At 41.9% G+C, this 25945-nt stretch overlaps 3 protein-coding genes across 3 annotated transcripts; 2 read left to right on the forward strand and 1 right to left on the reverse strand.

The window, feature by feature from the left end:
• Positions 1 to 198: 198 nt before the first annotated feature.
• Positions 199 to 1750, reverse strand: LOC139368858 (small ribosomal subunit protein uS12). Its single transcript, XM_071108286.1, has 4 exons — positions 1692 to 1750; positions 827 to 986; positions 612 to 732; positions 199 to 383 (listed from the first exon to the last, which is right to left on the reverse strand). Exons 1-4 carry the CDS (start codon positions 1693 to 1695, stop codon positions 237 to 239), a joined length of 432 nt encoding a protein of 143 aa, XP_070964387.1. The 5' UTR covers positions 1696 to 1750; the 3' UTR covers positions 199 to 236.
• On the forward strand, positions 1745 to 4489 carry LOC139368857 (glucose-induced degradation protein 8-B homolog). Its single transcript, XM_071108285.1, has 5 exons — positions 1745 to 1866; positions 2392 to 2520; positions 2612 to 2808; positions 2995 to 3192; positions 3558 to 4489. Exons 2-5 carry the CDS (start codon positions 2400 to 2402, stop codon positions 3729 to 3731), a joined length of 690 nt encoding a protein of 229 aa, XP_070964386.1. The 5' UTR covers positions 1745 to 1866; positions 2392 to 2399; the 3' UTR covers positions 3732 to 4489.
• A 267-nt stretch (positions 4490 to 4756) lies between these two features.
• LOC139368859 (voltage-gated purine nucleotide uniporter SLC17A9-like) lies at positions 4757 to 25720 on the forward strand. Its single transcript, XM_071108287.1, has 13 exons — positions 4757 to 5513; positions 6411 to 6608; positions 10806 to 10945; positions 11566 to 11665; positions 12060 to 12190; positions 16171 to 16267; positions 17830 to 17926; positions 18358 to 18445; positions 18575 to 18609; positions 18739 to 18854; positions 20613 to 20668; positions 20787 to 20816; positions 21254 to 25720. Exons 1-13 carry the CDS (start codon positions 5380 to 5382, stop codon positions 21430 to 21432), a joined length of 1401 nt encoding a protein of 466 aa, XP_070964388.1. The 5' UTR covers positions 4757 to 5379; the 3' UTR covers positions 21433 to 25720.
• Positions 25721 to 25945: the final 225 nt, after the last annotated feature.

A 25945-nucleotide genomic window follows, 5' to 3' on the forward strand; every position in this document is an offset into this window, starting at 1 on the left:
GGTCTCATTATGACTCCGATAAAATAAAGGTTCAATAAAAAAAGTGTCTATCCAGTTCAGCTTCCTTTATACGTGTGTCTACTCAATTTAATGCAAAACTACAAAGCCTAAAGAAAATATTCAAGTCTAAGGCATATCATTTAAAAAAAATAAAAGATATCCCCATAAACACCTAGAAAAATGGACAGACAAATCAAAAATTATTTTCCACTTTTTATTGTTTGAGTGTATACATTCTATGATCGAGGTCTTTCTTTCTTGCCTTTGTAAAGGGCTAGTAGTGAGACATTAGCTACTTTGACCACCTTGAAGCGGACACCAGGAATATCACCAACGGCGTGCCCCTTCCGACCAAATCCTGCCACCAACACCTCATCGTTTTCCTGATGGGAGAGGAAGAGGATTTGAAAACAGTGGTTGTGATGAAATGCCTGACAATTAACAATTATGTGCAGGTTGTCCAAAGATGACAGAATCCAAAGATCAGATGGCCAATTTATAATAAAACAAAATCAAAAGCATATATGGATGATCTTGAGTAAATAAAATGTACCTTTGATGAGTAATGTGAAATAGAGAGCTGTGATGAGAAATAGAAAATAACTTCTTACCTCAATGAAGTTCAAACAGCCATCATTGGGGACGAAAGCTGTGATCTTCTTGCCATTTTTGATGAGTTGCACCCTGACACACTTCCTGATGGCAGAGTTGGGCTGCTTAGCTTCAACACCCCTAGACAGAAGGAGAGATGTTTTTGAGCTAGCTAAATTGTGGAGGCCAAAACATACAGTATGAAGTAATAGGCTAAATTACAGTGTTGTCTTACACTTTCTCAAGTACAATGCCTTTGGCATGAGATGCCCCTCCGAATGGGTTGGCCTTCAGGGCAGTGCCCAGGTGAGCCTTCTTATACTGCTTGTCATGCCATCTCTGCTCCCTGCGATGATTACGCAGCTTCCTGGCTGTACGCAAACCCCGGCACTTGCCTGGAGAAAGGAGAGGCAAAATGGACAGTATGAAGGATTAGGCCAAATGACTGCCCTAGACTGACTGACAGCTAATACAATGATCAATGCATGCTTCTTCTACAGGTCATGTCAGCGCCAATGTGGAAATTGGTTATGTTGAACAGCAGTGGTAGGTAGTGACTAGAATGGTTATGGATTTCATGGCTATGTGGCTAGAAGAAAACAATCGGATTGAGTTTAAAGATAGCAGGTGCTTGTATCAATATAATACACCACAAGTAAACATTTGAACCATATTTCCTCCGTCATGTACAATAAGTAAGGACGGGAATATCTAGTGGTCTGTGAATGTAAGGACTGCATCATTATCTGGCGTGCGCACAGCATCGCAGAGACGAGGAGGGAAAGCAGCTGCCAAGAAGAAGCCAGATAAGCCAACGAACACCCTACAACATGATGTATCCTACATGGACATTGAAGGTGAGTTTTGTTAAGGTAGCTAGCTAGTTGACATCTCTAACCCACTAGATATCCATGTTCATATCAGAAATGTCTTTCTCACATGTGGCTGGTGCTGCCGACTTTTCGTACGTATAATACACGACAATCATTTCTACATGGTGTGATGACATAATATCATATTGTGACTACTGTCAAGACAGTTTTTGTGTGTTAGATCAATCAAATAAACGTATTATTTCAATGTGAATATTGGGGACTCACCCATTGCTTCAGTGTCCGGGTACTGAAAAAAAGCCACACGCACGATTCTTACCACATGACCCAGGCGTCATCGCAGTCTCTAACCAATCATTTTGGGGGAATCAATGAAATCCCGTGAGTTTTCCTGTGTGACGCTCTTGATTGCTACCGCTGAATAGTAGCAGCAAAATATCAGGTACAGTATTTAAAATAATATATTTGCTTTTCCAAAATACAGTTGACTCATACGAATAGATATTCACGTTACTAAACTGACCCTGTACATATTTATGCCTTGTACAAATTCTGTGAGGGCAAATAGATGGCGTTGTTTTGCTTGATAGCGGCTGAGTTTAAGGCTTCAATGTTGTGGTTTTCATTGAAGGCCGCAGTAACGTTATTGAGCTTCCGGCTTATACCAAATGACACTCACTTAGCTTTCCCCTACGTTATTTACGAATACTTTATTGGCGTTAAGATGACGTCCATGGCAATCTCATACAACAATTTTACAGCATGGTCGTTATTCTACATTTTCTAACAATGCTTTCATGTGCTATATGATAAGGCATGTTAAACCTATAATAATTAAGTGTACTGTACAGCTGACACATCCACTATTTCAATCCATAGTAGTTAACTGCAGTGTTGAACATTCAGCCTTAGTTTTAGCCAAATTACAATGAACATGGCAATGATGGGGGGGGCATGTTTTTTGTAGAACAATTCATGATGAGTTATAGTGAAAAGCCGGAGGACATAACAAGAGAAGAGTGGATGGAGAAGCTCAACAATGTCCACATTCAGAGGGCCGACATGAACAGGCTCATCATGAACTACTTGGTGACAGGTATAGTAACCATACAATGAAAAACCTGGTAACAGGTAGATGTTAGTTTTCCTGATCTAAACAGAGAATTGTATATCTTTGGTTTGAACAGAGGGGTTTAAGGAGGCAGCTGAGAAGTTCCGTATGGAGTCTGGGATTGAGCCCAGTGTGGACCTGGATTCTCTGGACGAGAGGATAAAGATCCGGGAGATGATCCTGAAGGGACAGATACAGGAGGCCATCGCACTCATCAACAGCATGCACCCAGAACTGCTTGACACTAACCGCTACCTGTACTTTCACCTACAGGTAAAAAGCAGATTGCCTCTCCCGTTATAATTCTTCTGTCAGTCTTATTTTGTTTGCCGTTTTCTTCATTCATTGCCATCTGTTCCTCTCTCTATCCTTTTTGTCTCCTTATTCCCTCCACTGTTTTTTGTCCATATTCCTTTTCCTCCCCTGACCGTCCCTGTATACTGCTCTTACCCTCTGCAGCAGCAGCACCTGATTGAGTTGATCCGTCTGAGGGAGACTGAGGCAGCACTAGAGTTTGCTCAGTCCCAGCTGGCAGAGCAAGGGGAGGAGAGTAGAGAGTGTCTGACAGAGATGGAGAGAACCTTGGCCCTGCTGGCCTTCGACAACCCTGAGGAGTCACCCTTCGGAGACCTCCTCAACACAATGCAGAGGCAGAAGGTGTGTTTATTCTCACTTATCATAATCCAGAAATAGATAATAACGTGCATATTGCAAGTTTCTACTACTATTTCAGTATTTTGTCAGTACACAAACTTTGGTTTTGACTAGATGGGATAGGGGTTTGGCAGATTTGACTTTTCGTAGTAGTTTAGGAGAATTTATTCTGCAGGTTAGGATAATTAATGTAGCAGGTTAGGAGAATTAAGTTAAGGTTAGGAAAAGAGTTAGGGTTAGCTAAAATGCACAAAAATTCAACATTTGACATTACTTTGACAAAAGCTGTATCCCTTCTAGCCATAACTTTTGACCTAATAACTGATGCTGATTTAATATACCTCCTGTCCACTGTGTGCTTCCTGAAGGTGTGGAGTGAAGTGAACCAGTCAGTGCTGGACTATGAAAACAGAGAGTCAACGCCCAAACTGGCCAAGCTCCTCAAACTGCTCCTGTGGGCTCAGAACGAACTTGACCAAAAGAAAGTCAAGTACCCCAAAATGACAGACCTCAGCAAGGGCACGATCGAAGACCCAAAGTGAGAGGACACCAGGCTGTGTATGCTGGTGGAAACTAATTGGACTCCCCTCCTACCTATTTATACTCTGACAGAGACTGACTGAAACAATATGTTTTCTTTCTTTGTGTGGGTTGCTTTTTGGGAGACTTTGATAACATGGACTGTACAAACTATCCAGTTTGTATTTTAGTGACTTGCTGCCTGAAACTTCAATATCTGAAATATAAACCCTTGTATTTTAATGAAGTAAAATTATAAGACTTTTGTTTCATGTCTGCAATAGATAGTTGTATATGAACATTTCCTTTTTGCAGATTTCACAGTTACACTATTTTTTTTCTGTCTACTGGCAGGGAAAGTTAGCCATCTTTGCATATGGATGGTGTGTTAAAGCCTAAATTAGGCTCTTGGGACTATAACGTGTTAACCAATAAACAGAAATTAATGAGGTTGGGGTAGAACAATTGGTTCCCATTGCTGTGGTCCTCTGTCTCAATTACAGTACATTTTGTTTTTCTCAACAACAAAAAACATGCACATTTCAGTTTCTCATAAATTCTAGTGTAGGGGCCAAAGCTGGGTACTGACGGAATGCTTCTAAGCTGCCAGTACCCTGTAATGTTGTCAGGGTTTTGTTGCAACCTTAGCTTTCATCCTGTGTTATCTTGAACCAACAAGATAATAATGTGAATACATACAGAGACATACATTTAGTTCATGTTGACAGTTTTGCAACTGGATTATTTACATTATGGAATAAAATACTATTTTGGAACACTTGATATGCTTAGGTTGTTCATTATATTTGCACCAAAAAATACGTGATGATATTGTGTTTTTCAGTCTCGTCAGTATGCCATTTAACCGATAGCTTACTTTCTCGGAGGGTGGAAAATGTAGTTTAGACACCAACGTGTGCAGGAATCTTACTTTTTTAATCTGATTGCAGGTTATTATATAACGGTGCCGACTGCCGATTATTGGTAGTTGATACCTCATCCAGCCTAGGGCAGATGAACCAACTCTGTGAATACGCTATGCAGCATCACTGGCCGTCCTGTGAGCAAGGATGACAACGCCAATCACGTCGCAGCAGGGCAACGTCAAACATGAGTTGAGACATTCAGGATGATTTGGCCATTATAGACTAACATTCTGTGGTATCCTATGCCTGGGACATTAGTTGTTTTTTCTCTCTTTTTGCTGTGCAATCCGATCGGGTATCATTCAGGGAAGAATATAATGTCTAGAATATTGCACAGTCATGGTGAAGCGCTAGAACCGGATAGCCATGCCGCGGGTAAAGAAGACTGGGAATTTTCACTCTGACCAAATTCATGCTGTTTTTTGAAAAGGACTGAGTCGCTTCTTTAATGCTGCTTCCGATGTAACCTACTGTTGGCAGGAAGAACTGCGTGGCTGAAAAAAATACTGACACGTGGATTTATCGTCAAACTCAAGTCTCTAATCACCCGTGCACTTTTTATCACACGGCAGTAACATTATGGATTGGCCTACACGATAATCGAAAGGAAATGATACATCGGTATCATCGCGAACATCGAACAAGCGTTTATTTTTGTCGACTTTCTTCACTCATTTCATAGCCTACTGCGCTGAATTGTAAAGTGCAGGAGACAGCGAATCAAATCGTATACCTCTTTCGTTGAATGGCAATTCTGCAAAAACATGGAAAGAACTCTAGTCCAGATTTGGTCTGCCTCAAAGAAAAAACCACAGACAAAACCGGGGTCGCTGGAGGTCATCAGAAGAAGTGGAGTGAACCGAATACGTATTGGCCAAGGTACATTTACGACGATTTTCACTAGCCAATCTCACGTTTTTCCCACAGTCTAGAAGTGTTCATTTCAACGTAAAACTACCATAATGAAATGACACACCCTTTCGTTATATGTTTTTAACCACACATAATATAATAATATATGAGAGATTGTTAGTTCCTTATTTAGCAAATGCCATACAGGTTTGCAATGATTCCGGCTCCTCTATAGTTTACTGTAATGTGTTGGCATTAGCAAATTATATTTTCAGAAAATGTTTCTCTTCCTTGATTTCAGCAAACATAAAATCTACCACTCATACACATGTAGCTTTGTTTTTGATACTTTGTTGCTACTTTTGAGTCCAAATGTAACACTGCTACGAGGGACATTCCCAAATAAATACTCGACTTTCTTATTAATCAGATGCCTGTCAACTGGTGGTCTCAATATTATTTTAAAGCTAACTTTACTAAGCTGCACACACATAGCTTTGGGGAATTTAAAAGCTTCTAGGTCTAGGAAGTCTGATAGTCAGGCATTCATAGAATTTTATTAAAGGCATGATAGCCTAATCTTTGCTTTGACTTGCCAACTAAGAATTTAGTCAGATTCACTCAAATAATTATCATATAATGAGATTTGGGCCTAACCTATTTAACACAATTTAGCATAGTCAAATTTAGACGTTTCAAGTTCTGTGAATATGCGTAGTTGGTTTAGTTTAAGTTCCAATTTGCCATTTACAAGAAACAATCAGAATACATGCACAGATGTTGGTTTTACTGAGAATATCACACCTACTCTTACTCACACCCACACATATTGTCAATTACACACACCGAACACATTAATGTACCTCTCACACACATTCCTGTTTTCTGCTGGTCACACTTATGTCCTCTGTCCCCGCTATGCAGACCCCTGGCGCGGGTATGGACGGTGGTGCTACTGCTGGGGACCTGTCTGCTGTACTGTGCCCGCGTGGCCATGCCCATCTGTGCCGTTAGCATGGCGGAGAAGTTCAACTGGACCAAGAGGGATCAGGGCATGGTGCTGGGTAGCTTCTTCTGGGGTTACTGCTTCACACAGGTCCTCGGAGGCTACGTCAGCGACAGGTGGGCAACAAGAGGAGATGATTTGCACAACCTGCAGCTGCTCTCATTACATACAATATCTAGAATAAAAAGTATCCATTGCATTACATTTATTCACTTTTAAACACAGATGGACAATGGGGCCCTGAAATCTGAGAATTAAATAGCCTAAAACTTTGTCTGTTTTACACGTCTGTTTGGGATTTAAGTGAACAAAAATAAGAGCAGTTGTTGGTAATATCAATTAAAAATCTATCTGCTTCATTACAATAATTCAGGGAGAACCCCTCCAGAGCAGAAGCAACCCAAAAATAATGTAGCGGGCCTCTTGGAGACAGGCCCTTTATATTCTAATCAGACGGTACCAAATGTTCGCTAAACATCAAGCTAAGAGGCTGGTACAAAGTGAAAGCAATATACAGTGACTTTGCCATCTGCTACATAGTCACAGTGTTCATAATGTCATCAATACAATAATAATCAGTGTGTCCTGGCTCCTAGTAGTCTGAGGTACTGAGTGCTCTGGAGCAGGTTTTCATCAAGGATCTCTGTACTTTGCTCAGTTCATCTTTCTCTCGAACCTGACTAGTCTCCCAGTCCCTGCCGCTGAAAAACATCCCCACAGCATGATGCTGCCACCACCATGCTTCATCCACACGTGATGCTTGGCATTCAGACCAATGAGTTCAATCTTGGTTTCATCAGACCAGACAAATCTTGTTTTTCATGGTTATGAGATTCTTTTTGTACCTTTTGGCAAACTTCAATTGGGCTGTCATGTGCCTTTTACTGAGGAATGGCTTCCGTCTGGCTATTCTACCATAAAGGCCTGATTGGTGGAGTGCTGCAGAGATGGTTGTCCTTCTGGAATGTTCTCCCATCTCCACAGAGGAGCTCTGGAGCTCTGTCTGTGACCATCTGGTGCTTGGTCACATCCCTGACCTAGGCCCCTCTCCCCCGATTGCTCAGTTTGGCCGGGCGGCCAGTTCAAGAAAGAGTAGAAAGAGCATCATTCTTAAATGGAAGGAGGCCACTGTGTTCTTGGGGACCTTCAATGCTGCAGACATTTTTTGGTACACTTCCCCATATCTGTGCCTCAACACAATCCTGTCTTAGAGCTCTAAGGACAATTCCTTCGACCTCATGGCTTGGTGTTTTCTCTAACATGCATTTTCAGCTGTGGGACCTTTTATATTGACACCTTTCCAAATCATGTCCAATCAATTGAATTTACCGCAGGTGGACTCCATTCAAGTTGTAGAAACATCTCAAGGATGATCAATGCAAACAGGATGCACCTCATAACACAGGGTCTGAATACTTATGTAAATAAGGTATTTTTGTTTTTAAAAATACATTTGCAAAAATTTCAAAACCTTTTTTGATTTCATTATGTGGTATTGTGTGTAGATTGAGAATTTTTATTTAATTCATTTTAGAATAAGGCTGTAACGTAAAGTGGAAAAAGGGAAGGAGTCTGAATACTTTCTGTGTGTGTGTGTGTGATGTAGCTCCTTTAAATATTCCTATTACAATTTACATCTTACAGCTGCTCCATCAGGACAATACAGCCTATAAAACAAGGCATTTTATATGAATCATATTCACTTTAAAAACATCCTATTACAATGCTATTACCCATTGGCCCTAAAAGCAAAAGAACCGAGGGATGGTGATAATGTCATGGTAGAGAGATTCTACTGCACAAGCTGTAAGGCCCTCAAACTCTTCATTTTCATTGTTCCTCTCCTAATAAGGGACTGATTTAGACCCGAGACACCAGGTATGTGCAATTCATTATCAGGTAGAACAGAACCAGCAGGCTCCTGACCTCGTAGGGTAAGAGTTGAATACCCCTGCTGTAGAGTATGAATGGAATGTCGTTTGGGGATATTTGAGGTTGAGAGGCTAAGAGTCATGAGTGGAATTTGAAGGGCAGTATGTGACTGTTTGTATGATAATGTCTCTGTTGTTTGAGGAGGACCCAGCACTTGTGCCGGTGTCTAGGTGTTGAAAAGGTTGCGGTTCTCTTGGTTACAGGAATGACGTTACTGGTTAGTTGTGTTTTCTTTGTATGCTGCTCCCATTCAAAGCGGATCAAATCATCCAGCCAGTACTTTCTTAATTACCCTGCCTAACAGTTGTTTCCTGGTTAGAAATATTAGTACCAAGACATGTAAATGGCCTATAGAGTGAAATAGTGTAAAACGTGTTCGGAAAATCATTCTCTCCATCTCTTCACATGGCAGGAGAAGCTCAGGGTCATGTCACATGTCAACAGAAATAAGTAATCGGAGAGTTCCAAGTTCAGAAGCCTCTGCTTTCAACTCCACCCCCCAAAATCAATGAAGTGAAACAGTATTTTGACTAAACTCTACTAGAGCAGTGCATATTTGGTCTAAACACCTTTGGCAGAAACCTGAAGCTATTATCATATCACTACTGATATCTGTTCAGTCCTTTCAGATGTTAGAGGAAGGAACCAGGAAATATGGAGCTATTCATTGGAATTATGAACTGGGTGGTTTGAGGCCTGAATTCTGATTGGCTGAAAGCCATGGTATATCAGACCGGGTATGACAAAATGTTTATTTTTACTGCTCTAATTACGTTGGTAACCAGTTTGTAATAGCAGTAAAGCCTCTCAGGGGTTTGTGGTATATTGGTCATATACCACTCCCCTTTGCCTTGTTGCTTAAAAGTAGCCTCCTTTTTCTTGTCTTCTTTTCTTCAATTGCATTGTTCTGACAACACAGGAGAGGTGAAAGCCTCTTGTTGGAAACAACTGGATAACCTGGTTTCATATACACTAAACCAAAATATAAATGCAACATGTAAAGTGTTGTTCCCATGTTTCATGAGCTGAAATAAAACATTCCAGAAATTTTCAATACGCACAAAAAGCTTATTTCTCTCATATTTTGTGCACAAATTTGTTTATATCCCTGTCAGTGAGCATTTCTCCGTTGCCAAGATAATCCATCCATCTGACAGGTGTGGCATATCAAGAAGCTGATTTAAACAGCATGATCATTACACAGGTGCACCTTGTGCTGGTGACAATAAAACAATTGTGCTGGTGACAATAAAAGGCTACTCTAAAACGTGCCGTTTTAACATACCACAGATGCCACAGATGTCTCAAGTTTTGAGGGAGTGTGCAATTGGCATGCTGACTGCAGGAAGGTTCACCAGAGCTGTTGCAAGGGAAGTACATTTCTCTACCATAAGCCACCTCCAACGTCGTTTTAGAGAATTTGGCAGTACGTCCAACTGGCCTCACAACCGCAGACCACGTGTATGGTGCCGTATGGGTGAGCGGTTCGTTGATGTCAACGTTTTGAAAAGAGTGCCCTATGGTGGCAGTGAGGTTATGTTATGGGCAGGCATAAGCTACGGACAAGGAACACAATTAAATTTTATCTATGGCAATTTGAATGCTCAAAAATACCGTAAAGAGATCCTGAGGCCCATTTTTTTTTCAGGTATCTGTGACCAACAGATGCATATCTGTATTCCCAGTCATGTGAAATCCATAGATTAGGGCCTAATTCATTTATTTCAATTGACTGATTTCCTTTAATGAACTGTAACTCAATCAAATAAATGACATTTTTGCATGTTGTGTTTTATATTTTTGTTTAGTGTATGTCCATGTTTTTAAGAATAGTTCAAATGAAGAAAGGTAGATGAGGAAATACATGTTGCACTGTTGAGATGCATAGGCCTAAACATATCTTCCCTCAAGGTTGAATTGTTATCATGGGGTTATAGTACTGTTATAGTACTATAGTACTGTCCCTTAGGTTGTATATCAAGAGTAACTGTCAACATTATCTTTGTTTCATCACTCTCTTGGAGGGGAGGGGGTTAGTAGTGTAGTAGTAATGATAATGTTATATAACTCCATCTCTTCCCCTCAGGGTTGAAGGAAGGGGTTAGTAGTGCAGTAGTAATGATAATGTTATATAACTCCATCACTTCCCCTCAGGGTTGAAGGAGGGGGTTAGTAGTGCAGTAGTAATGATAATGTTATATAACTCCATCTCTTCCCCTCAAGGTTGGACGTGTATTGTAATACTGTAGTAATAACCATGTTATGACTTTCTTTCAGGGCTAGAGGTGAGACTGTATAATTGTAACAGTAACAATAGTGTTATTTTACTGGAGAGTGTCTGTAGTTATAGTAACAGTATTATTTCCATCTGTGTCCCTCAGGGTTGGAGGTGAGAAGGTGCTCCTCCTCTCTGCGGCGGCCTGGGGGGCGATGACAGCCTTCACGCCCGTCCTGGCCCACTTCTGCTCTCAGCCCATCTTCTCCATGACGCTGGCCCGCTTCCTTATGGGGCTGCTGCAAGGTCAGGGGTCACTGGGCACTGGGGGCTAATGAAAAGCTTGGCTGCATCTCAAATCACTCCTTTATGTATTCCTAAATAGCGCACTAATTATGACTAGAGACACATAGGGAAACTGGGATTATGACCAGAGATGCATAGGGAAACTGGGATTATGACTAGAGACACATAGGTAAACTGAGATTATGACTAGAGACACATAGGGAAAGCCTGACTAACCGGTGTCTGTATGTAGCCTCACTACTTTTATAGCCTCGCTACTGTATATAGCCTGTGTTTTTACTGTTGTTTTATTTCTTTACTTACCTATTGTTCACCTAACACCTTTTTTGCACTATTGGTTAGAGCCTGTGAGTAAGCATTTCACTGTAAGTAAGCATCTACACCTGTTGTATTCGGCGCACATGACAAATAAACTTTGATTTGATTTGAAACTGGCATTATGACTAGGGACACATAGGGAAACTGGGATTATGACTAGGAACACATAGGGAAACTGGGATTATGACTGGGGAAACTGGGATTATGACTAGGGAAACTGGGATTATGACTAGGAACACATAGGGAAACTGGGATTGTAACTGGTGAACAGAGGCATTGAATGTGTGTATGTGTACCTCTAGGTGTCCACTACCCGTCTCTGGCCAGCCTGTGTTCTCAGAAGGTGGTGGAGAGTGAGAGAGGATTCCTCATGAGCACTGTGGGCAGTGGCTCCTACCTGGGGTGAGTCTAGCTCTGCAGCACTTCCTGTTTAGACGCTGATCTAAGGTCTGTTTTGCATTTCCCCCACTAAGGGTTTAGGATAGGTTTGGGTGAAGGTAAACTAGTCCTAGATCTGTGCCTTTGGGCAGATTCTACTGCTGTTGTTAAGGTCATGTGCTATGGAAGCCAGGGTCAGACATTTATCAATGGAGTTGGGGAGGGATGACAACATGTCATTTTGGGCTGGTCATAAACAGCTCATCAGGGGGCCACAGACGTCTCCAGTCAGGAGCTCTCCACAGATGTTCTTGTTTTGCCATTTTAGTAGTAAACCATAAATACGCAATGAGGTGCGCAGCTAAAGCTCTTTGAACTACCGTCTGTGTGTGTGTGACCATGCTGTTGTCTCCTGCAGAACACTGGTGATTGGGGGGGCTGGTTCCCTCATGCTGGACCTGTATGGTTGGGAGAGCGTGTTCTATGTTTCAGGCATGCTCTCTGTCCTCTGGGCGTACTGCATGTGGAAATACCTGCTCAAAGGGGAAGGTAAGGTGTTTGTGTTTGTTTGACCAGGTAAGCCAGTTGAGAACAAGTTCTCATTTACAACTGCGACCTGGCTAAGATAAAGCAAAGCAGTGCGACAAAAAACAACAACACAGACTTGCACATAAACAAACGTACAGTCAATAACACAATAGAAAAATCTATGTACAGTGTGTGCAAATGGAGTAAGGAGGTAAAGCAATAAATAGGTCAATTGTAGTGAAGTAATTACAATTTAGCAAATTAACACTGGAGTGATAGATGTGCAGATGATGATGTGCGGGTAAAAATACTGGTGTGCAAAAAAGTAAATAAAAACAATATGGGGATGAGGTAGGTAGTTGGATGGGCTATCTACAGATGGGCTGTGTACAGCTGCAGCGATCGTTAAGCTGCTCAGATAGTTAAAGTTAGTGAGGGAGATATAAATCTCCAACTTCAGCAATTTTTGCAATTCGTTCCAGTCATTGGCAGCAGAGAACTGTAAGAAAAGGCAGCCAAAGAAGGTGTTGGCTTTGGGGATGACCAGTGAGATATACCTGCTGGAGCGCGTGCTACGGGTGGGTGTTGTTATGGTGACCAGTGAGCTGAGATAAGGCAGAGACTTATACAGTCGTGGCCAAAAGTTTTGAGAATGACACATTCATTTTCACAAAGTCTGCTGCCTCAGTTTGTATGATGGCAATTTGCATATAATCCAGAATATTATGAAGAGTGATCAGATGAATTGCAATTAATTGCAAAGTCCCTCTTTGCCATTCAAATGAACTTAATTCCCCCAAAAACATTGCCACTGCATTTCAGCCCTGCGACAAAAGGACCAGCTGACATCATGTCAGTGATTCTCTCGTTAACACAGAGTGTTGACGAGGACAAGGCTGGAGATCACTCTGTCATGCTGATTGAGTTCGAATAACTGGGGCGGCAGGGTAGCCTAGTGGTTAGAGCGTTGGACTAGTAACCGGAAGGTTCAAACCCCGAGCTGACAAGGTACAAATCTGTCGTTATGCCCCTGAACAGGCAGTTAACCCACTGTTCCTAGGCCGTCATTGAAAATAAGAATTTGTTCACTGTTAACTGACTTGCCAAGGTAAAATAAATAAAATAAAATAAGACTGGAAGGAGGGTGGTGCTTGAATCATTGTTCTTCCTCTGTCAACCATGGTTACCTGCAAGGAAACACGTGCAGTCATCATTGCTTTGCACAAAAAGGGCTTCACAGGCAAGGATATTGCTGCCAGTAATATTGCACCAACCATTTATCGGATCATCAAGGACTTCAAGGAGAGTGGTTAAATTGTTATGAAGAAGGCTTCAGGGCGCCCAAGAAAGTCCAGCAAGCGCCAGGACCGTCTCCTAAAGTTGATTCGGCTGCGGGATCGTGGCACCACCAGTACAGAGCTTGCTCAGGAATGGCAGCAAGCAGGTGTGAGTGCATCTGCACGCACAGTGAGACTTTTGGAGAATGGCCTGGTGTCAAGAAGGGCAGCAAAGAAGCCATATCTCTCCAGGAAAAACACCAGGGACAGACTGATATTCTGCAAAAGATACAGGGATTGGACTGCTGAGGACTGGGGTAAAGTAATTTCTTTGAATCACCTTTCTGATTGTTTGTGGCATCCGGATAAAAGCATGTCCGGAGAAGACAAGGTGAGCGCTACCATCAGTCCTGTGTCATGCCAACAGTAAAGCATCCTGAGACCATTCATGTGTGGGGTTGCTTCTCAGCCAAGGGATTGGGCTCACTCACAATTTTGCCTAAGAACACAGCCATGAATAAAGAATGGCACCAACACATCCTCTGAGAGCAACTTCTCCCAACGATCCAGGAACCAACCTTTTCCAGCATGATGGAGCACCTTGCCATAAGGCAAAAGTGATAACTAAGTGGCTCGGGGAACAAAACGTTGATATTTTGGGTCCATGGCAAGGAAACTCCCCAGACCTTAATCCCAGTGAGAACTTGTGGTCAATCCTCAAGAGGCGGGTGGACAAACAAAAATTTGTCAGACAAATTCTGACAAACTCCAAGCATTGATTATGCAAGAATGGACTGCCATCAGTCAGGATGTGGCCCAGAAGTTAATGGACAGCATGCCAAGGTGGATTGCAGAGGTCTTGAAAAAGAAGGGTCAACACTGACTCTTTGCATCAACTTCATGTAATTGTCAATAAAAGCCTTTGACACTTATGAAATGCTTGTAATTATACTTCAGTATTTCATAGTAACATCTGACAAAAATATCTAAAGACACTAAGGCAGCAGACTGTGAAAATTCATATTTGTCATTCTCAAAACTTTTGGCCAAGGCTGTAGATGACCTGGAGCCAGTGGGCCTGGCGACTAACATGTAGCGAGGGCCAGCCGACGAGAGCATGCAGGTCGCAGTGATGGGTGGTATATGGGACTTTGGTGACAAAACGGATGGCATAGACTGCATCCAGTTTGCTGAGTAGAGTGTTGGAGGCTATTTTGTAAATGACATCGCCGAAGTCAAGGATCGGTAGGATAGTCAGTTTTATGAGGGTATGTTTGGCAGAGTGAGTGAAGGAGGCTTTGTTGCGAAATAGGAAGCCGATTCTAGATTTAATTTTGGATTGGAGATGCTTAATATGAGTCTGGAAGGAAAGGTTACAGTCTAGCCAGACACATGTATTTGTAGTTTTCCACATATTCTAAGTCAGAACCGACAAGAGTAGTGATGCAGGTGTGGGCAGCAATTGGTTGCATTTAGTTTTACTAGCGTTTTAAGAGCATTTGGAGGCCACAGAAGGAGAGTTGTATGGGATTGAAGCTCGTTTGGAGGTTTGTAAACCCAGTGTCCAAAGAAGGGCCAGATGTATACAGAATGGTGTCGTCTGAGTAGAGGTGGATCAAGTAATCACCCGCAGCAAGAGCGACATTGATATATACAGAGAAAAGAGTCGGCCCGAGAATTGAACCCTGTGGTACCCCCATAGAGACTGCCAGAGGTCCGGACAACAGGCCCTCCGATTTGACATACTGAACTCTGTCTGAGAAGTAGTTGTTGAACCAGGCGAGGCAGTCATTTGAGGCTGTTGAGTCTTCTGATAAGAATGTGGTGATTGACGGAGTCGAAAGCCTTGGCAAGGTTGATGAAGACTGCTGCACAGTACTGTCTTTTATCGATGGCGGTTATGATATCGTTTAGTACCTTGAGCGTGGCTGAGGTGCACCCGTGACCAGCTCAGAAGGCTGGTGTCTGAGCTAAAGGTAAAGGCCGCTAGCAGTGGCTAACAATGACTAAATAGCTAGTAGCTAATTAGCTGGTTAGCATCTGATGGCTAGCTTCTGATGGAGGTTCTAGCTATGAGGTCTAAAAATAGCAGATCCGTATCACAGTTGGGTGAGGTGGGTTGCCGGAAGGTATGTTACATTTTAAAATGGAAAAAGAGAGAGAAAAATATTGAAATATATACAAAAAAGACCGAAAAATAATAATTTACACGGGACAATGACAAAACACTTCTGCTTTGCTACGCCATCTTGGATTTACGCCATCTTGGATTAACCAGGATGGCGTGTGTTCTGGGTGTGTGTTTATGAATCTGTGTGGTGATGAGAATATGCATATCTAACTGAAAGTTAACAAATGTTCAATTTCACAGCTAGACTATTTTCTGCAAGTGGTGATATTTGATGTCACTCAAATCTAATTATATTTGTCACATGCTTTGTAAACAACATATGTAGAACAACACTGAAATGCATATGGGCCCTTCCCAACAATGCCTGAGAAAAATATAGAAAAAAATCATAACACATGGAATAAATACACAATGAATAAAGATGCTATGTACAGGGTTAGCCATCTGACCTTATCGCTGTTATGAACTACCTCTAAGCACCACATTGAGCTCAGAATTGCCTCTTCCTCGCTCTCTCTTTGCGTCTCTCTCTCTCGCTCTCTCTTTCTTTCTCTCTTGCTCTGTCTGTCTGTCTGTCTGTTTGTTTGTTCCAGGTCCTATCATCACATTGGAGTCACTGGGTAGTGGAGGGCCCCAGTCCAAACTGTCCAGGAGACACTGGCTGCGCCTCTTCAAACAACCTGCTGTCTGGTGAGATATGGCCCACACTCAATTGTGTGTGTGTGTGTGTGTGTGTGTGTGTGTGTGTGTGTGTGTGTGTGTGTGTGTGTGTGTGTGTGTGTGTGAGTGAATGGACAGTCTAAACAGCTGACTGCCTGCAGTCTTGAATGAGGTGGAGATATAATAACATCCTAGCCTGTACCTAACTGACTGAAATAGAGGTCTAGTACATTGATTCAGTTCTGTAGTCTCTCTCCTTTCTGATCAGCTCAGTTCCCTGCAGATGATTCCCGTCTCAAAGGCTTCATTCATATCCTCTGTGCCTCTCTATTGGCTGTTATTTATAGAACCATATAGCAGACCATGCAACTGATCCGCCCTGTGTACAATGACAGGACTTGTCAGGCTCATTGGTTTCATTTCCTGTAATGGCTCATAGTTAAACTAACAACTAAACAGAAGAGCAAATGTCGCCAATTATGTGGGTGAGGGTTGGTGTGAGCGTGGATTAATATCACGGACCGACACTGTTAAGTTCATGAATGAGTAAAGGTCAGTGGAGAGAGCCATTTAATTTATTTTTTTATTTTATTTAACCTTTATTTAGCTAGGCAAGTCAGTTAAGAACAAATTCTTATTTACAATGACTGCCTTCCCCGGCCAAACCCTCCTTTAACCCAGACAACGCTCTGCCAATTGTGCGCCGCCCTATGGGACTTCCGATCACGGCCGGTTGTGATACAGCCTGGGATCGAACCCGGGTCTGTAGTGATGCCTCTATCACTACAATGCAGTGCCTTATACCGCTGCGCCACTCAGGATCCCATTTAAACAGTCTGATAAAATATATAATATCAAATCAACAGTCTGATATTGCTTGATTTTATGTTGAACAGACACATTAATTAAACTGTGGTGGGGGCCTATACATGAGTCATTATAGCCAGTAATGACTCGTGTATACACTGAGTTTACAAAACATTAGGAACACCTTCCTAATGAGTTACAGCCCCTTTTGCCCTCAGAACAGCCTCAATTCGTCGGGGTATGGACTCTACAAGGTGTTCCACAGGGATGCTAGCCCATGTTGACTCCAATGCTTCCTGCAATTGTATCAAGTTGGCTGGATGTCCTTTGGGTGGTTGACCATTCTTGATACACACAGGAAACTGTTCAGTGTGAAAAATCCAGCAGCATTGCAGTTCTTGACACAAACCGGATGCACCTGGTACCTACTACCATACCCCGTTCAAAGGCACTTCAATATTTTGTCTTGCCCATTCACCCTCTGAATGGCACACATACACAATCCATGTCTCAATTGTCTCAAGGCTTAAAAATCATTCTTTAACCTGTCTCCTCCCCTTCATCTACACTGATTGAAGTGTATTTAACAAGAGACATCAATAAGGGATCATATCTTTCACCTGGATTCACCAAGTCAGTTTATGTCATGGAAAGTTTGTACACTCAATGTAGCACCTTGTATTTTGGGGCTTTAAAATGGTGTAGCCTATGAGTCATAGAAGTAGTACACTAACTTATTTATATATTTTTGTTCTCTCTCTCTTTTGTGATTATCCTCCCTTCAGTGCTGTGATTATTACGCACCTTTGCACGGCAAGCACCTTCTTCACATTGTTATCATGGCTACCAACGTACTTCAAGGACACCTTCCCTGACGCCAAGGTAACTTAACAACCCCCCCACTATCCTACCCCTCTCACTCCTCTCCCAATCCAACCCCTCAGAAGACAAAACAAAACGTGAAATTCCGTATTTCAGTTCAAGTGTTCATAGAAATGGACTCAAAGCTAGTCAGACCCTGCATCTGACAGACCTGTGTAACACCAATAGAGGGTGCTGTAGACATGGTGCAGATGTGAAACCCTGCTAGCTAAGGAACTGAGATATTCCCTCATGTCATCAACGACATAAAGTAATTACAAAAAAAACATTTCAAAAGAAGTTGTAGAAAAAAAATATGTAAATCAAGTTGGGCCTTTTGTCTCTACATATTAATGATATTCCTATAATCACTTAAACCAATTGTATTAATGTCATTCTCTGAGCTGTTATCAATGTTCTTGGTGTTAAATGTGATGGTGTTCTCCCCTCAGGGTTGGGTGTTTAACGTTATCCCGTGGTTTGTGTCCATCCCCTCTTCACTCTTCAGTGGCTGTCTCTCTGACCACCTCATCAGCAAAGGTACAGATCGGAATGCTGGTCTGACATCAGGAAACTAAGTAAAAGCTTCATTGTTTTGGTACCCCTATATGATGGTCAAGGGTTTTATCTCGATCTTTGTCCCACGTCATTGATTCTGTCTCTCTCTAGGTCATGACACAGCTGCTGTGAGGAAGCTTATGCAGGTACTGTAGTAGTTTGTTCCAGATTCAGTCCACAAATTACCATTGCAAGTTAACTTTGGATTTGCCTGAAGGACCCATTTAATGAAATTGGTGTTTGTGTGTGTCTGTTCCTCTGTGTGTCCTCTTCAGTTCTTCTCAATGGGTGTGTCCAGTGTTTTTACCCTCCTACTGTGTGGCACCACCACCTTCCCCTTGGCTGTGGCCTTTGTCTCTGTCACAATGGGTCTCACCACCTTCAGCCACAGGTACTAATGCAGGTCCCCAATTACACCCCTAGCCTCTAGACCACTATCCCCTAGGCCTAGGTTCTGACCACAGTGAATTTGAAAAGTGTTAAGACCCCTTGACTTTTTCCACAGCCTTATATTCATCAATCTACACACAATAACCCATAATGATAAAGCAAAAACAGATTTAGAGACATTTTAAGTTAAAAATAAAAAATGGAAATATCCCATTTACATATGTATTCAGACCCTTTACTCAGTACTTTGTTGAAGCACCTTTGGCAGCGATTACAGCCTCAAGTTTTCTTGGGTATGATGCTACAAGCTTGGCACAGCTGTATTTGGGGAGTTTCTCCCATTCTTCTCTGCAGATCCTCTCAAGCTCTGGCAGGTTGGATGGGGAGTGTCGCTGCACAGCTATTTTCAGGTCTCTCCAGAGATGTGTGATCGGTTTCAAGTCTGGGCTCTGGCTTGTCCACTCAAGGACTTTCAAAGACTTGCCCCGAAGCCACTCCTGTGTTGTCTTCGCTGTGTGCTTAGGGTCGTTGTCCTGTTGGAAGGTGAACCTTCGCCCCAGTCTGAGGTCCTGAGCGTTCTGGAGCAGGTTTTCATCAAAGATCTTTCTGTACTTTGCTCTGTTCATCTTTCCCTCGAGCCTGACTAGTCTCCCGGTCCCTGCCGCTGAAAAACAGGGATGGTGCCAGGTTTCCTCCAGACAGTTCCAGACAGTTTCAGACAGTCTTTAGGTGCCTTTTTTGCTAACTTCAAGTGGGCTGTCATGTGCCTTTTACTAAGGAGTGGCTTCTGTCTGGCCACTCTACCATAAAGCCCTGATTGGTGGAGTGCTGCAGAGATGGTTGTCCTTCTGGAAGGTTCTCCCATCAGCAACTCTGGAGGTCTGTCAGAGTGACCATCAGGTTCTTGGTCACCTCCCTGACAAAGACCTTTCTCCCCTGATTGCTCAGTTTGGCCGGGACCCCAGCTCTAGGAAGAGTCTTGATGGTTCCGAACATCTTCCATTTAAGAATGACTGTGTTTTTGGGGATCTTCAATGTTGCAGAAATGTGTTGCTACACTTTCCTAGATCAGTGCCTCGACACAATCCTGTCTCAGAGCTCTATGGACAATTCATTCGACCTCATGGCTTGGTTTTTGCTCTGGCATGCACTGTCGACTGTGAAACCTTATATAGACAGATGTGTCTTTCCAAATCATGTCCATTCAATTGAATTTACCACAGGTGGACTCCATTCAAGTTGTAGAAATATCTCAAGGATAATGAATGGAAACAGGATGCACCTGAGCTCATTTTCGAGTCTCACAGCAAAGGGTCTGAATACTAACGTAAAATATGGTATTTTCAGCTGTTTGAAGCTGGTGTACAAAACCAAATGTAAAAGACACAAAAATGATACTTCAGAAAGGGCAGCATAGAAATAGCGCGCATAGAACATATCTACTGCTTCTTATACTTGCATTCAATGCGAATGACAGATCTATAACTCACATTTCTATGTGAATTTGGTCAGGTTGCCCAAAAAGTGACACAATGCAGTTTTAAGGATGTGACTGATAAATGTAGGATGTAGATAATAACATGGAATAGATCATGTGAACATAAACAGCCGCTATGTAGGTCCACTTATCTTTTTATGACTCTGGCCTGTCCCATTTATAAGTTATGACTCAATATGAAGCAATACCTGAAGCAATTCATGTAACATTCAGATTGGGAGTCTGTATAGCCCCTTATATACTGTTGTGTCTGTACTCCAGTGGTGTGTCTGTGAACGTTCAGGACCTGGCTCCGTCCTGTGCTGGGGCTCTGTTTGGTATGATACACCAATAACTACTTCATCAACCTCTCAACAGATTTCACATTTGTGTATTCCTTCTAATGAATATTACAGTCCTGTCAGATATTACAAATGTGTCTATTTTTTATTGCAGGTGTTATGAATACCTGCGGAGCTTTTTCAGGTAAGCATCTGTACCGAGGGACTATAAACTAAAGCTGAAGCCTCTGTGATGAATCTTTCCCCAGCAGTTACAGAACTAGTTGGTTTACCCTTTCATTAACTTCTGATACAAATAATTCATCTGGATGTTCTGAAGGCAAAACTTTGGGTTGTGTCTCTAACCAGTCGCATTGCCTCTATGCATATTTCATACTGGAATGAAAAGAGTTTGTCAGAACTCATTGAGGGAATAGAGCATGACAGTTATGGCTTCAGTTAGGTTTTTGACATTTCAATCGATTTACTTATACCTCACACAGCTGGGAATGGGAGGCTGAACTCTTTGTGCCTGACTGCGTTTGTTTCATGTGCTAAATTGGTATGCCTTTGTCAGAAATTGTTCAGTGTGTCTGTGTGTATTGTGTTTGTTGTATTTTCCCTGCGTATCTGTTTCTCCAGGTGTGCTGATGGTTTATTTCTCGGGGTATCTGATCGAGGCTACAGGGTCGTGGGCATCTGTCTTTGCCCTCATCACTGTGGTGAACCTGGTGGGCCTAGTCACCTTCCTGGCCTTCGCCGAGGCTCGCCGGGTCGACATCGACTCTTCCAAGGGCCGCTACCACAACATCCACATCTAAGTTCACACGTTGGGATATGGGAACCACAGCTTGCTACCACAACATCCACCTATGAAACTGAGGGGCCAAAACGGGACCAGGGTCAGCACTATCCATATCTGAGTCCCTAAAATAGGACCAGAAACCACATCTGTCTACCACAGAATGCACACCGGAGTCTTAACTATGGGATGAGAAGAGAGAGAACCTTGGCCTGTTAAACGTATCAAAACATCCACATCAGAATTTGAGGAAGCGATAACAGAAGTGAATGAGTCAGCCCCAGAGCTGTTTGAAAGGCAGCATGTCAGGTCATCGTGCTACAACATATTATTTATATTGTTTAATTCATCTTTCTAGTCAAGTGTTTGAATGTTTGATCGTCAGCCGTCGTTGGGCTGGGATTGTGGAGAGGTAGTCATGGAAACTGGTTTCACACCCAGGTCTGTGTCTAAGTTGGAGGAACACAAGGAGAATGACAGATGTTTGAGTTGATTTAGTCAGTTTGACAGTTGTAGACGGAGCAGGATGTGTGTTTGTGGTTGAGGAGAGAGGCGTTTCTCTGGTGAGACTATGGGGAATGTAGACTGAACAAGAAAGGGTTGTTTGGGGAGGGGGGGGGGGGGGGGGGGCACTAGTAGGTGAGACTCAGTCCCTCCTCCAGCCTCAGACATGACAGTGAGTGACTTCTAATTAGAAGGGGACTAATCACCCATAAACCCACTCTGATGTTCTATACAATTGATCTGCCATCGTCTTCATATCCATGGTTACATGCTCATCATCTTGTCAGTGTGCCTCACTGCATTGTGTTTAATCTCAAGCTTTTACGGAGAGACTGTAGCCTCAACATACACTTAGCTAGAAGGATTTGTTTTGTATTAAATTAAGAAGACCTAAGGTTATTATTCTTATTTTTATGAACATAATTGCATGACATATTCAAATACGGATACCTCAATCATATAGATTTTTTACATTTCTTTAATTTATATTATGACTTACAGTATATATCAATTATGTTGTCAATCCAGAATGTATGTAGAAAGAGACTCAGTTGAGATTCTGTCATATTTGCTGTGAGTTTGGGCACTTAAAGGAGACTTGGTTGTTGCAGTTCCCCACAGCTGATGAGGCAACCAACTGTCATGTAGTAGACGGTTCCCTGTTTGTTATGGTTAATTCACAGTCTGGGCAGGATGTGACGTCATTGGTGAGGAAATCCAACTGTGACAAGAAGTGAATGTATTACGGTGTATAGCTTTATCAGCCACAGTGGGATACTGACACAGTAGGCTTCTAGTAGCTACTCCGTCTGAATCAAAATACATGTGCAGTTGAAGTCGGAAGTCTACATACACTTAGCCAAATACATTTAAACTCAGTTTTTCACAATTCCTGACATTTAATCTGAGTAAAAATGTCCCTTCTTAGGTCAGTTAGGATCACCACTTTATTTTAAGAATGTGAAATGTCAGAATAATAGTAGAGAGAATGATTTATTTCAGCTATTATTTATTTCATCACATTCCCAGTGGGTCAGAAGTTTACATACACTCAATTAGTATTTGGTAGCATTGCCTTTTAATTGTTTAATTTGGGTCAAATGTTTTGGGTAGCCTTCCCCAAGCTTCCCACAATAGTTTGGGTGAATTTTGTCCCATTCCTCCTGACAGAGCTGGTGTAACGGAGTCAGGTTTGTAGGCCTCCTTGCTCACACACACTTTTTCAGTTATGCCCACAAATGTTCTATATGATTGAGGTCAGGGCTTTGTATGGCCACTCCAAAACTTTGACTTCTTTGACCTTAAGCCATTTTGCCACAACTTTGGAAGTATGCTTGGGGTCATTGTCCATTTGGAAGACCTATTTGTGACCAAGCCTTAACTTGGCTTTAACTGATGTCTTGATGTTGCTTCAATATATCCACATAATTTTCCTTTCCTCATGATGCCATCTATTTTGTGAAGTGCACCAGTCCCTCCTGCAGCAAAGCACCCCCACAACATGATGCTGCCACCCCCGTGCTTCACGGTTGGGATGGTGTTCCTCGGCTTGCAAGCCTCCCCCTTTTCCTCCAAACATAATGATGGTCATTATGGCCAAACAGTTCTATTTTTGTTTCATCAGACCAGAGGACATTTCTCCAAAAAGTACGATCTTTGCCCCCCATGTGCAGTTGCAAACCGTAGTCTGGCTTTTTTATGGTGGTTTTGGAGCAGTGGCTTCTTCCTTGCTGAGTGGCCTTTCAGGTTATGTCGATATAGGACTTGTTTTACTGTGGATATAGATACTTTTGTAACTGTTTCAAACCAGCATCTCCACAAGGTCCTTTGCTGTTGTTCTGGGATTGATTTGCACTTTTCACGCCAAAGTACGTTCATCTGTAGGAGACCGAACGCGTCTACTTCCTGAGCGGAATGATGGCTGCGTGGTCCCATGGTGTTTATACTTGTGTACTATTGTTTGTACAGATGAATGTGGTACCTTCAGGCGTTTGGAAATTGCTTGAACCAGACTTGTGGAGGTCTACAATTTATATTCTGAGGTCTTGGCTGATTTCTTTTGATTTTCCGATGATGTCAAGCAAAGAGGCACTGAGTTTGAATGTAGGTCTTGAAATACACCCACAGCTACACCTCCAATTGACTCAGAATCAGAAGCTTCTAAAGCTATGACATTTTCTGGAATTTTCCAAGCTGTTTAAAGGCACAGTCAACTTAGTGTATGTAAACTTTTGACCCACTGGAATTGTGGTACAGTGAATTATAAGTGAAATAATCTGTCTGTAAACAATTGTTGGAAAAATTACTTGTGTCATTCACAAAGTAGATGTCCTAACCGACTTGCCAAAACTATAGTTTGTTAACAAGACATTTGTGGAGTGGTTGAAAAACAAGTTTTAATGACTCCAACCTAATTGTATGTAAACTTCTGACTTCAACTGTATTTATGATTCAAGATGGTGGAATTTGTTGTTAGTACATGGGGACCATCTTTATTCACCTTCACATTTGTTTCAAAGTCACTATTTATCAGTTGTTGTAATGTAAGTGAAGGCAATTATTTCACTGATATTGTTTCATGTCACCAAATGCTTTACCAATTGCTGATCGCTCGCTGAATAAGAAAGAGTCTTAAGTTCATGTACTCTTTTCTTACCCTATCCAGTATAATCATTTGAATCATCTGCTTTCTTATTATTCTAGTTGATTACGAGTGGGCACATAGGCTCTTAAGCTAAACCCATAGAAAGTTGTCTGAAGGCAGAATGTCTTTAAAAAGTCATGTGTACAAACAACGCCTGGATGATGTTGGCATTGACCTCAGTGGTATTGTGGGATTTGGAGTTTGGGGTATACTTGGAGAACCGATCAGTAAAGTCCACTGATGCTAGAATAAAGGCTCCTGGGCAGCTGAATTCTGGGAAACTACGGCCTTGATTACGGTCCGGTCACGATAAGGTCAAACAGGATGGCGTCGAATCAGAGTTCTGTTTTTGAACTTTTGATAGAAATGTTCTTGTTACTGAAAGCATAATCAGTGTTTACCTGTAGATGCATATATGAAGTAAACTCACATATATAACTGCTTTATACCTTAGGGCCTAGCATACAAGAGGTAACGCACATATTAGTGACAGGTTACTGTACAAAAGCGCTGACATTCTTTCTCTGACCAATTTGTGGTCTGTTTGTTTACTTTTTTGTAAACTAAATACCCAACATTTTAGAGTACATAAGCTGACTGAGATAACTTTATTCTAAAGCTCTTTTCATTTAACTTGCCTTAGCTGATTGTTTTGAAATGCCTTCATTGCTTGTCTGATTTTTGTAAAAATCAGCATTGATGTCCATCCAGTAGGAATTCAGTAAAATCAGTGTGTGAATTGAAATTCTAATAGAAAAATGGCATCTCAATCAGGATTTTTTATTTTCTTGAAATGGATTTTAGATAGTGAATTGATCCCAACCCACTCTCATATGCCGTCCTTTGTTTTGCTTCTGTGTCATTTTCTAAAACACAGTAACACAACGCAGCTGTGTAGTTCTGCCCAGAGACTTAGAACCATAGATTTCTGACTTTATGCTTCCGCCCACCATGTCACCAAGCTGTATGGCTTCCTGCTAAAGCTTACTAATGATTATTTTTGATAAGATAATGTGAGATATGTATTTTAATTATATATAAAATAAAAGATTGCAACACGTTTATGCAAAAGAAATGCAGTATTCTATTGCTTCAAAAATCTGTTGTATTTGTAAGCTTATTTTATTGAACTTGAAATAAATAACTATTTTGTCATCTGTAGTGAGTTGTTTGACCATTCTTTAAGTTGAGTGATGTGGTTTGTTTGACATGTACTTTCACCTCCTACCACAAAGGGGCAGCACTGTGCTTTTAATCAGACACAAAGTAGCTCATTGGAAAAAGGCAGCACAGTTATTGTTTTGCTTTACTTTAGAAAAAAGAAATACCAGTGTGTGTTTATGTATTTCTTTAAGATTGGGGAGGAACAAGTCTGTGCAATCAG

Source organism: Oncorhynchus clarkii, chromosome 16 (genome assembly GCF_045791955.1).
Source record: "Oncorhynchus clarkii lewisi isolate Uvic-CL-2024 chromosome 16, UVic_Ocla_1.0, whole genome shotgun sequence".
NCBI classification, from domain to species: domain Eukaryota; kingdom Metazoa; phylum Chordata; class Actinopteri; order Salmoniformes; family Salmonidae; genus Oncorhynchus; species Oncorhynchus clarkii.